Genomic DNA, 14,120 nt, shown 5'->3' with positions numbered 1-14,120 from the left:
GGAATAAAGTTCTAGTTGGACCTACATGTATTTCTAATCACAAAGTTTTTATTAATAAATGCCCTTTCTTTCATGATACATCTTCCAGTTCCCATTACCTTTTCTAACAAACAGCAACCTAATCTATGTCTTGGAACATGATTCCTGTAGGTCTCTTACAGAAAGGTCTAAGCTCTGATCCAACTCCATTTCTCTTTGCACATGGAAGGAATGATGCTCAGGTTTATCCATGGGCATTTTACTAATTTGGATCATGGAAGTATATTCTTTCAGGGACAGAGTCAGCTTTGTTTAGATGGACAATACAGAAGGGTGTTCACATGTAATGCTTAGAACTTTTCAAGAAAAACCCTTCTATAGGATGTCTCATGTGACAGGTGAACAATCTGTTTTCATTTGGGGTGGTGGTGGTTTGAGACAGGGTTTCTCTATAGCTTTGGAATCTGTCCTGGATCTAGCTCTTGTAGACCAAGCTGGCCTCGAACTCACAGAGATCTGCCTGCCTTGTCTCCTTAGTGCTGGCATTAAAGGTGTGCACCACCACTGCCCAGGTTCTGTTTTCATTTTTGATAATGATGTTCATGGAGGAATAATATGCAATGTAATGTACATAGAGATTTAATAGATTTCTACCAAATCATACACTTCAAATAAGCCAGCCAATTACACTAGGCAAGGAGGCTTATGTTAGGTAAACATTGGGTTCCAAAGAGAAAGAACAACAAACAATACCAGGTCATTATGAGAAGATCCCACCTTGAAGGCACTGTCCCTAACTGAGCAACAAGACTAAGGTAAACAAATAGAAAGGTACATACAGGACTTTCCACATACCTGTTAAGCTTCATGTATCTATATAATCTATACCTATATCTATCTATCTATCTATCTATCTATCTATCTATCTATCTACATATATATATATATATATACTGCCATCCGAATTAAGTGGTGACACATTAATAATAATAATCTTAGATAATGCTAATATTAATGAACTAATATTAAGCTAATCTAAAAGCAATATGGCATTATGGAAACAATTTTTTAATTATTTATTTATTTATTAAAAATTTCCACCTCTTCCCCGCCTCCCTTTTCCCTCCCCCTCCTCCTCCCTTTCTAGTCTTAAGAGCAGTCAGGGTTCCCTGACCCCTGGGAAGTCCAAGGTCCCCTCCCCCATACAGTTCTATAAAGGTGAGCATCCAAACAAACCAGGCTCCCACAAAGTCAGTCCATGCAGTAGAATCAAAACCCAGTGTCATTGTCCTTGACTTCTCAGTCAGCCTTCATTGCCAGCCACATTCAGAGTGTCCGTTTTGATCACATGCTCTATCACTCCCAGTCCAGCTGGCCTTGGTGAGCTCCCATTAGATCAGTCCCACCGTCTCAGTGGGTGAACGCACCCCTCGTGATCCTGACTTCCTTGCTCATGTTCTCCCACCTTCTGCTCCTCATTTGGACCTAGGGAGCTAATATGGGAGCAGGGAAGTAAATATCTCAACTAAGGGAGCCATTTTAGGGTTTGCAAGAGACTTGATTCTATGGAAACAATTTGATGCCACTCTGGAGCTCCACTGTGTAAGGAAATATATCTTTGAAACGAGTGTGAAAGCTCAAATCCTGGTCTGTCGCTTGTGAGTTATTGGTACTAATCATCACCCTCTCTCCATTTCCCAACATTAAAATGAAGAAAGAAGAACTTCAATAATAATAAATAACAACACAAGAAACCACCTGAAAACAGTGGTTACTTCAAAGAACATTGCCCTATGACTCAAATTGTGACTCTGAGTATACTATAGAGCAAGGTACACAGAAAGGTAGATATTTATTAACTTAGATAGACAGATTAATTGTAAGAGAGCTGCCAAATAATAGTCAAAGGATACAAGCAGTATCAGTCTTGTTAATATAAATGTTTCAAGACTGACAGAACTAGAGTAATTCAGTTACATATTCCCTCTCCTGGATGATGATCATGTCAGCGTTCCATCTCTCGGACTTTGATCTTCTCATTTTACTCTGCGGACTATTCTTGCTTTGCCCTGTTCTTTATTGGATAATTGATGGTTTGGCATCCAAAAGCAAGAAAAAAAAAAACCTGTGTTTCTTTCACTTGTTATTCTACAATTCAACTTGGACTTTAATCTTACAGTTTCTTCTCCAAGTTTCTGCATGAAACTGCCTTTCTCCATCAGTGTTTCTGAGTGACATACTAGAAATCACGGTAGAATGTCAGCACGCATAGAAAGCTTTTACTTGATATCAACTAGCATAGAAATTGATTCGGATTAGACAGTCTTTTCACATATGCCCAAGTCAAGAGTTCTTGCTTATAAAAGTAATAATAAATCTTTAAAGTGTAGTGGCATATTCCTTAACTGCTTTGAACAGCAATTTTAAATGGGGTAAACAATGAAAAGGGGCAGGCAAAACAATCCGACGTAAGGCTGATGTAAGATGACGTAAGGCTGACAGATTGGTTATTACCTCCACAGACCACACCCTCCAGGTCTTCACAGCGCCGGTCATCACACTCACAGGTCTTGCCATACACCCTGCTGTCCCCTGGAGGGTAACAAGTGCATCTGCCACACTCGCATTTGCCTACAAGGTATTCAAAAAGAGCAGGGTTAGGAAAGTCAGTCTCAGAAGGGCCTTCAGAGAAACAAGCATGTTCATAACTCAAATCTCCTGAAGTATCCAGCAAATGCTTTTTCCACCTCCTTTTTAGCGTGATAAAGGTCAGACACAAATGCTAAGAAACCTGGGGGTGGGAAGGACAGTGGTTGGCACAGAAGTTTGCTAGGCTTTTTAGGCTACTTTTGTTTTAATCAACCCTGAGGGAGAAGTTTAAGACAAAACTATTTAATACTTACTTTAGCTTGAATGTACTTCAAATTAAAATTATTAAAATGATTGCAATAAAACATCTTATATGCATACAATATTCATATATAATCAGTATATATTTCACTTAATTTAACATAATTTGACTATTTTAAAATTCTTTTGAGTAGATGTAGAGCATTACATGTGAAAAAAATAATCATGGGAAATTTCTGTTTGATAACTTAGTGATTATTTGTGGACAATTTCCGAGCTCAGAGAATTCTTTTAATATGGAACAAATATCAAAACTCATGACCTCCTAAGATGTATTATATTTAGCCTAAATTCTCAAAGCACAAACATGTTACAGAATGAGTTTGGTTCGTGCTTAAGGAAGACATCAGCTAGTGAGAGAACACTTGCCATCATATTTTTTCAGTTCTACCTAGATGCCAACCACTGATTCTTTGCATTGTCCCATTTTTTATAGTACCAAACATTAACTAGTATATTATATACATTTGACAAGACAAGAAATTGAGATATCATTAAGGTTAAGTAGTTGTTCATGGTGAATCAACAAATAAATACTATATTCAAAATTTATATCCATTATCACTAACTTTAAATCTTATTTACTTATCCATTAATTTATATTATATCTTAATATAGTATCATGAGACCACATAGGAAGAAATTTCCTTTTGTCTCAGAAATCAGGCCAGTTTGCCAGAAATTCATCTGGGTGATAGTGCTTCAAGACATCTGTTACTTGCAGTCATTAGCCCAACAATCATAATTACACACCCACTGACATGATCCCGTGATGCTTCAGGGCTGGCTTTGCAATGCACTTGTATCTTGTTAAAGAAATTTAGAATTGGTGATGATGGGGGAAAAGAAATATAGTATTTAGAGTCACACAGTCTCAGAGCTGAAATTACAAATGATCTAATGCAGTGATTCAGTCTTTCTGGCAGGAATGATAGGATGAGTGTCCCCTTTGAATACTGTGAATAATGAGATACTTTCAAATCAGTGTTTTTTTCTGGCTTCAGAACAACTGCTCTTTCTACTTAAGAATAGTGCCAGCTTCAGCAACAGAATAGGGTCTCGTCTTGAATACAGTCCTTTATCACCCTTGGTGGCCAGAATGGAGATACAGAAAACTTCTTACTATAGTTCTGGTTCTCAAGGATGAAAGAAAGGCACAGACTCTTCGGAGAAACAGAGAGCTTAGCACAGCAGCCAGCAGCAGCAACCTGTATCTTGTGTGTTACTGCCTTTCCAGGCTGCTACAGAGACTAATGAATCAAGTAAATCCAGACCCTGAACTTTCAATAAAATGTCTTTTATCCCATGAATAAAACACACAGTCAATGGTGGCTGTACACTGAAGACACTGGTATCACTAGTGTATCTTACTTTTTGCTACTTTTGTACTTTCTGCTGTCTCATCTGTAGAATCCCACCAAAGTGAGAAGTCAGTAGACATCTGAACTCTATCTAAAACCATCTTCCCACTCATCTGTGGTTACATAGTAGAATTGCTCCTTGTCTCTTGTCATTATCACCTCACTACTATGGAACTGAGTAGAATTTCATACTAGATAATCATGCCTAAATCTTATCAAAACAGTGAGATCTTCACAATCCAAACTATCAGTGAGTTTTTGATCTTGTTAGGAGTTAGTAAAAGTCTCAGCTACTGAACTAGAAAAATGATGGTATTTCAATTTATTATCTTAAGTCTAAAAAAGTTCAATTTAATCTACTTTTATTTAAGAAATTATATAATTTTATAGATTATTCTAAATTTTTGAAGATATGAATGTGGTTTCACAAACAACTATAAAGGAGAATCATGGCATATATGTCTAATGCTAATATGTGCCATTTTGTGATATATTGTCAATAAAAATCACTATAATTTATTGATTTAAATAAATGAAAAAGACTATTTGGTTTATAAGACAATTCAGAAAGATGAAAACTTATGTGATATGATGTTAATTCAGTCAATATGACCAATATTATCCAATAAAAACTTATCTAAGGTATATTCTATCCTAAATTGGACTACGTACTCTTATTAAATGTAGATAACATAGAGAGTTGTTAATACAAAAAGCCAGTACAATGATACTTTCTATATAAGACAGTAATCTCAACTATGCAGCATTTTAAGGCTTATGTAAATAAATATGCAAGAATAATAATAAAGGAAGTAAGATAACTAAGAGATCAAGTAAAAATAGATTTTACACATTTCACGTATGACACATAAACCCCAGAAATACTTTAACTCAGGGCACTGACAAAATGGGTCCAGGAAAAAACATTGAGTGAGGTAACCCAGGCCCAGAAAGACAAATATAATATGTACTCACTCATCAGTGGTCTTTAGACACAAAGCAAAGAATAACCAGCTTACAGTTCACAACCCCAGAGAACCTAGACAACAAACAGGACCCTAAGAGAGACTTACATGGATCTAGTCTACATGGGAAATAGAAAAATCCAAGATCTCCTAAATAAATTGGACGTGTGAGGGTCACGGGAGAGGAAGGAAGGGGAGAGAAGAAAAGGAGAGTGGAGAAAAATGTATATCTCAATAAAAACAAAAAAAATTCACAGCTCATAGATATATGTATAACTGGACATTTAGCAGATTAAAATATATCTCATTTAAATTAAATTTTAATTTATATTTTTGCTTTTTCTATATCATCAAGATGAAAAACATTTTGCTTCAAAGATGGACATATGTATATCTTAGAGCCATCATTGGAGCTTCATAGGAAAAACATACATAGCATTCATAATACCAGAACCACAACATAAAACAAAAGTCAAATGTGCTCTAATACATTAACAAATATTTATTAATATTATGTTTTATGTAAAGTTTCTCATTAAATATGGAAGTGTCTTGTCAAACAAAAAAGACATATCAGCCAGGAAGTGTTGGTTCATGCCTTTAATCCCAGCACTTGGGAGACAGAGGTAGACAGAATATTTGAGTTTGAGGCTCTGGTCTACAGAACAAGGTTCGGGACATTTCGGCTACACAGAGAAACCATGACTCAAAAACAAAATAAAATAAAAAACAAAAATAAGAGAGAGAGAGCTATGACTATATTTTTTGTTTCTGTTAAAGAGGCTCTTTCATTTCACTAAACACTGCCTATGGATAAGATAGTTAGAGAATGATTGTAATATCAAATATTAAATATTTTTCCAATCATTTTTTCTAACTCCAAAAATGACAAAACTAAAATGACTAGAATCAGTATATGGAAAGTTAAATGTTTTTAATAATTGTTTTTATTAAATATAGAAAGAGTTGAATTTTCCTAGGGATTCTTTCTCTTTAAATCAACAATCTCAAAAATCTTAAACATATTCATTAATAAGGAAAACAAAATTTCACATTCATATGAAATTTTCTGACCATTTTGGAGTGACAGCAATATATTTTTTCAAAAGTTCTGTTCTGTGCTTATCAAAGAATCAGCACTTGCATATTAATTTGTACCCATCCCTAACCTTGTCTGTAGAGATACTCACACACTCTCCCAGAAGCAAATGTACTGCCTTTAAAAAACCATGGTCTTTGAAAACATATAGCATCATGCTTTTCTTTGTAAATAAGTAGTCTGAGGGAGGGGCTGAGTATCAAAGTCAGGAGAAGAGTGGACCAATCTCTTTCTAATATGAGACTGCAAGTTTGGTGGTTGTGGTCCAGAGGAATATGTGGTAGCTATAATAAAACACAGATGAGCAAGAGACAGAAAGTGTCTTAGATACAAATGAGCTGCTCAGCAGTGCAGTGCAGATCAAGAAACTCAAAAGAGGTCACAGTTCTTATAACACCAGTTTCATCTTTGTCACTGCAATTATTTTGAAACATAATTGACCAGCAATACTTTCAGTGATCATACTGGTCAGTCCCCTGCACTATTTTATACTGTAGTTCAGAAGTGGTAGGGATCTCTTCTTTTTAAATTTCTGCAGGCTATTGTTAGATGTATCCTGTTTTGATCAGTAAATCCTGTTGTCTTCCCATTTTATGCAAATATTGAATGTTGAATTGTCTGCAAGTTCATTCTTGGAATGTCTTCTTCTGTATTTTCTCAAATCATATTCCATCCTCTTTATTCTAAAACTGTCTTACATCATTAAGAAGCTCCAACACATGGCTGAGCTATACCTAGCCCCTGTGAACCGACTGCTGTATTCCTTAATTAAACAGTAATTCAATTAGTGTTATAAAAACCCAGTCAAATTAAATCATATCCTATATCATGGTAAATAAATAGCATTCAAAATCAGAGATTAGGTAGAAACATGCTTGTGAAAGACATTGTTCTTAATAGTGCAAATGAACAAAAAAATACAAAATCAAACAGAAAAGAAGATATTATTATCAGATCATATGTTTTCATATAAAATATAAAAATTGCAATTGCATTAAAATAGTAAAACATAAGGTATGAATGCATACTAAATCAGAAAGTTTTTACATTCTAACAGTAACCCACCTAACAAAATGGAAATTGCCTTATATACAAAAATATTAGCAACACAAAATTAATGAACTTTCACTGTATTATTGCATAGATTCATCCTAAAGGCCCTAAGAGATTTATCTGCTGTGGGGAATGCTCTCTTATACACTTTGAAAATTTGTCCATCTTATAAGTTAAAACAAATAAACAAACAAGCAAACAAATGCTTATTAGCGAGTAGTCAGACAGGAAATATAGGTGGGAATTTTGGAGAATTTTGGGAAGAGGAAAGGCAGAGATTGAGTCACAGCCAGATACAGAGGAATCAAGATGAGAATGCCTTACTGAGAAAAGGTACCAAACCACATGACTAAACATAAGCAAGAATTGTGGGTTAATTTAAGTTGTAAGAGATAGTTAACAATAGCCTGAGTTAATAGGCCAAACAGTTTATAACTAATATAAGACTCTGAATTTTTTTTTTGAGCTGAACAGCTGTGGGACTTGGCAGGACAGTGATGTGGGAAGTCCTTCCATATATTTGTTGTTTTTATTGGATAATAAGTAAAGATGTTTCAGTCAATGGCTTAGCAGAGTAAAGGCAGGTGGGAAATCCAAACAGAGATATAGAGAGAGAGTAGGCAGAGTCAAAGAGACGTCATGTAGCTGCTAAAGAAGAAAGATGCCCAGAACCTTTAGCAGTAAGCCACAGTTTCATGGCAATACAAAGATTAATAGAAATTGGTTAATTTACGATGTAATAACTAGCTAGGAATATTTGTGAGTCATTGACCAAATAGCATTGTAATTAATATAGTTTCTGTGGGTTTATCTGGGTCTGGGCAGCTGGCAAACAAATGAGCAGTCTCTGTTTACAAAATAGTGCCCAACATGGGTCATGGATCCACATAAAAGAGGGTTTCTAGACCCGAAAAAACAGGAGTCAATTGAAGCTTCTTGGTAGCCATATATTTTCAGATAGGCTCTGTTTGCTGGCCGCAAGCAGAGGCATGGTTCCTTTTAAGAGAAGGCTTCCTGATTTAGCATTAGCAGCAAAATCTCCTCAGCTTCTTTAAGATCAGCTTCCTAGCTTGTGCTGGTAGCAGGAATGGCTCTAGATATTTCAGTAGGTCCCGCACTTAAATGTGGTCTGTGAGCAGCATGCTACTAGTTGCTAAATGGTGACATAGACCTGCTGTGTCCCAGGAGCTGGGGCAGTGATTATGGCTCAGAGGCAGTGAACATATCGCTGCTATGTTGGATAGGATGGAGCCAAGAGGCAGGGCCTCATCTATTTCCCCTTCCCAAGGAAATCCACCATTCCTCCTAGCATCTTTTTTGTTACTTAGATTGTTTGAGGCTGTGTATTGTAGCCTGGTTATAGTCATCATTTAAATTAAAAAATTGAATCACAAAATATTGAAAGAGGAATATGATGGAGTTTTCCTAAGCATTAGCTGGAAAAGGCTATTGCAAACATGATTCTCAAACCAAAAATGTAAAGCATTGGTAAATTTGATGTTTTAAAAGTAACTGCTTAAAGCTGGGCAGTGGTGGTCCACACCTTTAATTCCAGTAGTTGGAAAGCAGACACAGGTGGATCCTATGAATTTGAGGTCAGTTAGGTCTATAGAGAGTTCCAGGACAGCCAAGGCTACACAGAGAAACCCTATCCAGAAAAAAAAAGGCTTTTTAAATTATTCAAAGAAAAAAATAGTACAAGCAAATAAGTTGCTAAAGCACACACTGAGTAAACATACTTCTAGGGAAACCTTAAGTATATTATTACATATATATGTACATATATATGATTTCATGAACCTATATATAAGATCAAATATAAATGATAACTAGTTAACGAAAAGGGGACATTCACAGCAGATATAAGTCACACTGATGAAAACAGAGCACTGACTAGAAGTATTGTTCTTGAAAAGTTTATCTGTGGTAGAAGTTAATACTCTAAAGCTTATAAAAGGCTATGTGAAAATGTGAAGGCAGGGCTGGAGAGATAGCTCAGAGGTTAAGAGCATTGCCTGCTCTTCCAAAGGTCCTGAGTTCAATTCCCAGCAACCACATGGTGGCTCACAACCATCTGTAATGAGGTCTGGTCTGCAGGCATACACCCAGACAGAATATTGTATACATAATAAATAAATATTTTTTTAAAAAAGAAAATATGATGGCAATTCTTGTTCCTCAGGATATATGTCCCTCATATTTTGTTTCTTCTCTGTGAGTCCTTTCATTCTCTGTTTTCTTCCTTGACTTAGTAATTCTCCCCTGCAGCCACATAGCCTTGTATGCAAACCCCAATGCAACTTCTACTCCATATTTCACATGGTGTTATTTATATGATGAACAGTACTTCCTATAAACAGTGTGACACACATATTGTTATTCAAGGATAGGCTCAACGAGACTCAACACTCTGGAATATCAGTATTCGTGTATCACAGGTCTGTTGTTCAGTCAGCCCAAAGAATACCACTTATCATGCCACCTATTAAAGACACAATAATAAGTAATATTTTTAAGTGCCACTAATAACCAGGGAATAAAGGTAAAATTTATGAATAGGCATAATATATAGAGATAGTAAAAGATTCTGGTAATGCAGGGTTTAGCTTTCAGTGTTGGGCTTTACACTGTGCCCCACAGAGGGAGTTCACAGGCGCTCGTGAGTCCACCAACATGGGAACTGGAACTTAAGTCCTTTAGATCAGTCACATTCTTAACTTTAAATAGGGCTGGATTTTGTTCTTGGCCTATCGTTCAGTAAATATAATTGTTTAGAAGAATAAGTTAGACCTCATTTATAATTATTTCAATGTTGGGAATAATACTAAAGCACATTTCCCAGAATTATTGTAAATGCTAAAAGGTGTAATGGAAACAATGGGCATTTCTAAGCATCTGTGCCCAATAGTTGTTCCACAAACATCACACATTATCATTGTATTAAAATAACACTATTTTTGCATATATTTTAATAATAAAACATGTTGGGATCTATTTCACTTACTTGAATAAAATTTGTTCACTTTACTTATCACTTAATTCTTCAATTAAACCAACCATAATTTGTACTTCCTGCTCTGGAATAAAATTGTTTAAGGAGAGCCCCTTCATACTGACTGCACCTGCCAGGAAGGTAACAGCAGGCACACTGTCTATGACCTTATTTTTTCTCTTTTTATAAAATTGTGCAAACCGTGCTTGCAGTATATGCTCCGTAGTTGGAGAGTAATTAGAGACTCACATAAAACAGAAAAGAGATTAGCACTTTACTAACACAGTCCTGCTTTGCCTAAAATAATAGGTTTACCATAGCAACCTGATTACACTAGAAAAAAAAGTGCCTGCCAAATGCATCCTAAGTTCCCTTGAAATTTCTATGAGAAGAAATTAAGCATTTGAGAATTATAATATTCTGTACTGTTTCATTTAAGAACAAATATTTTTGTTTGGAGAATGAAATAATCCTGCCTCAAAGATTTGAAGGTGAAATAGTACCTTTGCCTTCTATTTCAAAACAAGAAGAAAAATCCTTTGAATACCACCCACATTTACATCACACATCAATTTTTACACAAGGAAGCTTACTTCTGATTTTAAAGTACAAATAATGTCAGTTCTTCTATTTGGACATTCATTCTTAGAACAAGAAGTTGCCATGCAATCGTTGAAGAAATTAGACATGTGAATAAATGCTGTAATAATAGGATTTTCTGTGTCTTCCCTACAGTCGATAAAACTGAAAACTGGAAAAGAAGTAACAGGTCTTATTCATGTCTAATGGTTTAACAGTACATCAGGAAAACATCACAGGGGCAATCATCTAGCCCTTCAAAGGATTTTATCTCATTATTTCAACCTTACATAGTTTCTGAAATTAAAATAATATTCAAGCCTCATTTTCTTTCCAATACAAACCTTAGATATTGATAGAAATACTTCACTCATATAAAGGTACCCCAAAATTTGCAAATGCAAGGTTAAAATATTAGTGAATTATTGTCAGGAAATGTTTAATCAAGAAGTGCAGTTCACAGTGATGCAACCTATAAAATTAAAATTGCAACTGTGACTGCCCAGAAGCTGTGCTCTGATCAACTGCAGGACAGAAACCACATTGTCAGAGGCAAGACAGTGTTAGAGAAGAGCCATGTCACAATAATCTAGCCGTGTGAGAGAGAGCTAAAATTTAAGGAATGTTTATGCAAAAGATGGGTGAATGCTAATGCCTCTGCAAAAGGATGTCCAATGGGTGGTGTATAGTCAAAGACATGTATGTGATTCTAGTCACACAGCCATGGGATGTTCCTCAGTTCTGCTAATCTCTAAAACAACCATAGTTTGCTCATATGCAGTATCTGACAAATTACACATTCTCAAGTCTTGGCAGGCTACAGGGTATCAGATTGTAAAGAACCCTTTGCTGAACACCAAACTCACCAGAATAAAAATTACACAATTAACAGGACATTGAACAAAAACAATCATGCCTCATCCTTTATTATGGAAGACATGGGTCAAAGAATGCAAATCATCACATACAAGGTCTAACCTATGCCGATGTTCATGGTCAGAATCTCCTTCTTAGTGGAGACAGGACCATTGGAGAACTAGTCTTTCCAGGGTTAAGGTTTTACATGTCAGTACAGAGGAGTCCTTTGTAATTTCTGACTTCTCTTTCACACCAGTGATAAACTACACACAAGTGTGTAGGTTTTCATAACTACAATCTACAAGATAAATACAAAAGAAAGGACACAGTGAACAAATGCTGCTTCCTAGAGAAAGAGGCCACAACAGTGAAAATGGTAGACAGATGCTTCCGTGGAAAGTGTTTCAGATAATTTGTGCAAAGTGAAGCAAACTCAGGCCTGAGCCACTTTCAATTTGCAATGTTGACACAGAAAAATTTTTAAAAAGTGTGAGTGTATCACCCCTTAATGCACATCTCTGTGGTGTTCAAATGACCAGACTCAGAGCAAGTGTGGGTTTTCCAACTCAGGGGGAACTAGCAAGCATATTTTTTTAAATATATGTGACATCATAAAGCAGCATGTTCTAACAATTTTATGCTTCATTTTAGTACCTGCTAGAAAAGTAAAACATTAGAAAGAACATTTAATATATGCAAGTCACATGTAGGAGAACATGTGTGAATATGTGGGCAAATTTAGGAAGAGTGGGACTCAGTCCCCAACCAGTTCATGTCAAAAAGTTCTTTGTCAGGGCTGAGGAAATAGCTCAGTTCCCAGGTTAGACAGCCCACCACCACCTGTAATTCCAGTTTCAGGGGATCCAGTCCTGCTTCTGGTCTCTGTGCGCTCCTGCACACATGTGGCATACATCCCAGCAGAAAGACTCACATACATATAAATAAAAATAAAATTTTGGAGGAAAAAAAATCTCTGTACTATTCTTAAGTCTTTTGAACTTTAAAATAAAATATTTCAAAAGATTTATTTTTACTATTTTTCATTATGTGTAGGTATGCTACGTGACTGCAGGTCAGTATTTATATGAGTGCTGGTGCCTGCAGAAACCGGAGAGTGGAGTTAGAAATGGTTGTAGGCTATTTGACCTCAGTACTGGGACCTGAACTTGGATCCTCCTGAGGAGCAGATGCGTTTATCTAGTGAACCAATTCTTTGGTTCCTATTTTAAGAATTTATTGTTTAAATCACAACTTAAAATGTAAAAGTAAAGTCTTACACATATTTTGTCACATATCTAAATAGCATTTAAGATTTGATCTTATCAGTAATTATGTTCATAACATACCTATGTAGTTTATGTTCAATTTTGAGAAATTACCCCTTAGCATCATATCTAAAATGAAGACTTTTGTCTTTGTTCTTGTTCTTTTAAAAATTCCATAAATTACACCTCAAACTCAGAAATTGTGTTTTTGAAAATGTCAGAAGCCTAATAATCTTAAATTTAAGAATGTTGTCGACTTGCATGCCTTTAATCCCAGCCGTAGAGAGGATTATAAAATGGGAGGAAACAGCTCTCAACACATAGTTTCATTCTGAGATTTTTTGAGGCAGGATTGTCATTTTGGACTGAGGTTGAGATAAGAGCCAGTGACTGATTTGCTTTTCAGATCTTCAGGTTGAACCCCCATTTCTCTGAGTTTTTATTAATTGCGCTTCACAGTCAGGCCTTCAGATGGCAAAAAAATAGGCACAGTGTCTAATGGGGAACTTACTCTCCTTCAAGTAAGCTCTCACAGGTCCCTCACAAGAGAAGGTGTATGGCCATTTTCTTGAGGTACAAGTGGAACTTAGAGTCCCATATATTATGATATTAACAGTACTATGTTTCTCATTCACATCTCTTTAAAACCACAGGACATAATATTAGAAAATAAAAACAAATTGAAGCAGAACAAATTATGGAGACACAGTTTCTCCAAAGCACCTATGGCATTGTTTGAAGAGCAACATATTCTCTGAAGTTACAGGAAGACAGAAATAAATTATGTCGTTGACTCCTGGTGAAAATACTTGGTTTCACTAATGCCCATTGACAGGAATAGACTAATCACTCTAAACAATGGCACTAACATCATCTTGTAAGGATTCAAAGAATGGAATGAAGGTATTCAAGGAAAACAAAGGGCTAAATGCTCATGTGCTTTACACAATGACAACTCTGTATCATATAAGGCACAGTGTTGGTTGGTGCATGATTACTTTTGTTTCAGTTTAAACACATCTGATTGCCTGAAAGTCCCAGAATGTACTGCTTACCCAC

At 35.8% G+C, this 14,120-nt stretch overlaps 1 protein-coding gene across 1 annotated transcript in view; it reads right to left on the bottom strand.

Moving 5' to 3' along the window:
* The window catches only part of Itgbl1 (integrin subunit beta like 1), a 201,941-nt gene that overhangs the window by 25,374 nt on the left and 162,447 nt on the right, over positions 1-14,120 (bottom strand). The window contains exon 8 of the mRNA XM_048421997.3: positions 2,494-2,610. Coding sequence (XP_048277954.3) covers positions 2,494-2,610 — 117 coding nt within the window. The remainder of the gene's footprint in view (positions 1-2,493; positions 2,611-14,120) is intronic.

Source organism: Myodes glareolus, chromosome 12, assembly GCF_982192425.1.
Source record: "Myodes glareolus chromosome 12, mMyoGla1.1, whole genome shotgun sequence".
NCBI lineage: Eukaryota > Metazoa > Chordata > Mammalia > Rodentia > Cricetidae > Myodes > Myodes glareolus.
The sequence above is the reverse complement of the archived record's forward strand: the minus strand, read 5'-3'. Positions and strand labels throughout refer to the sequence as shown.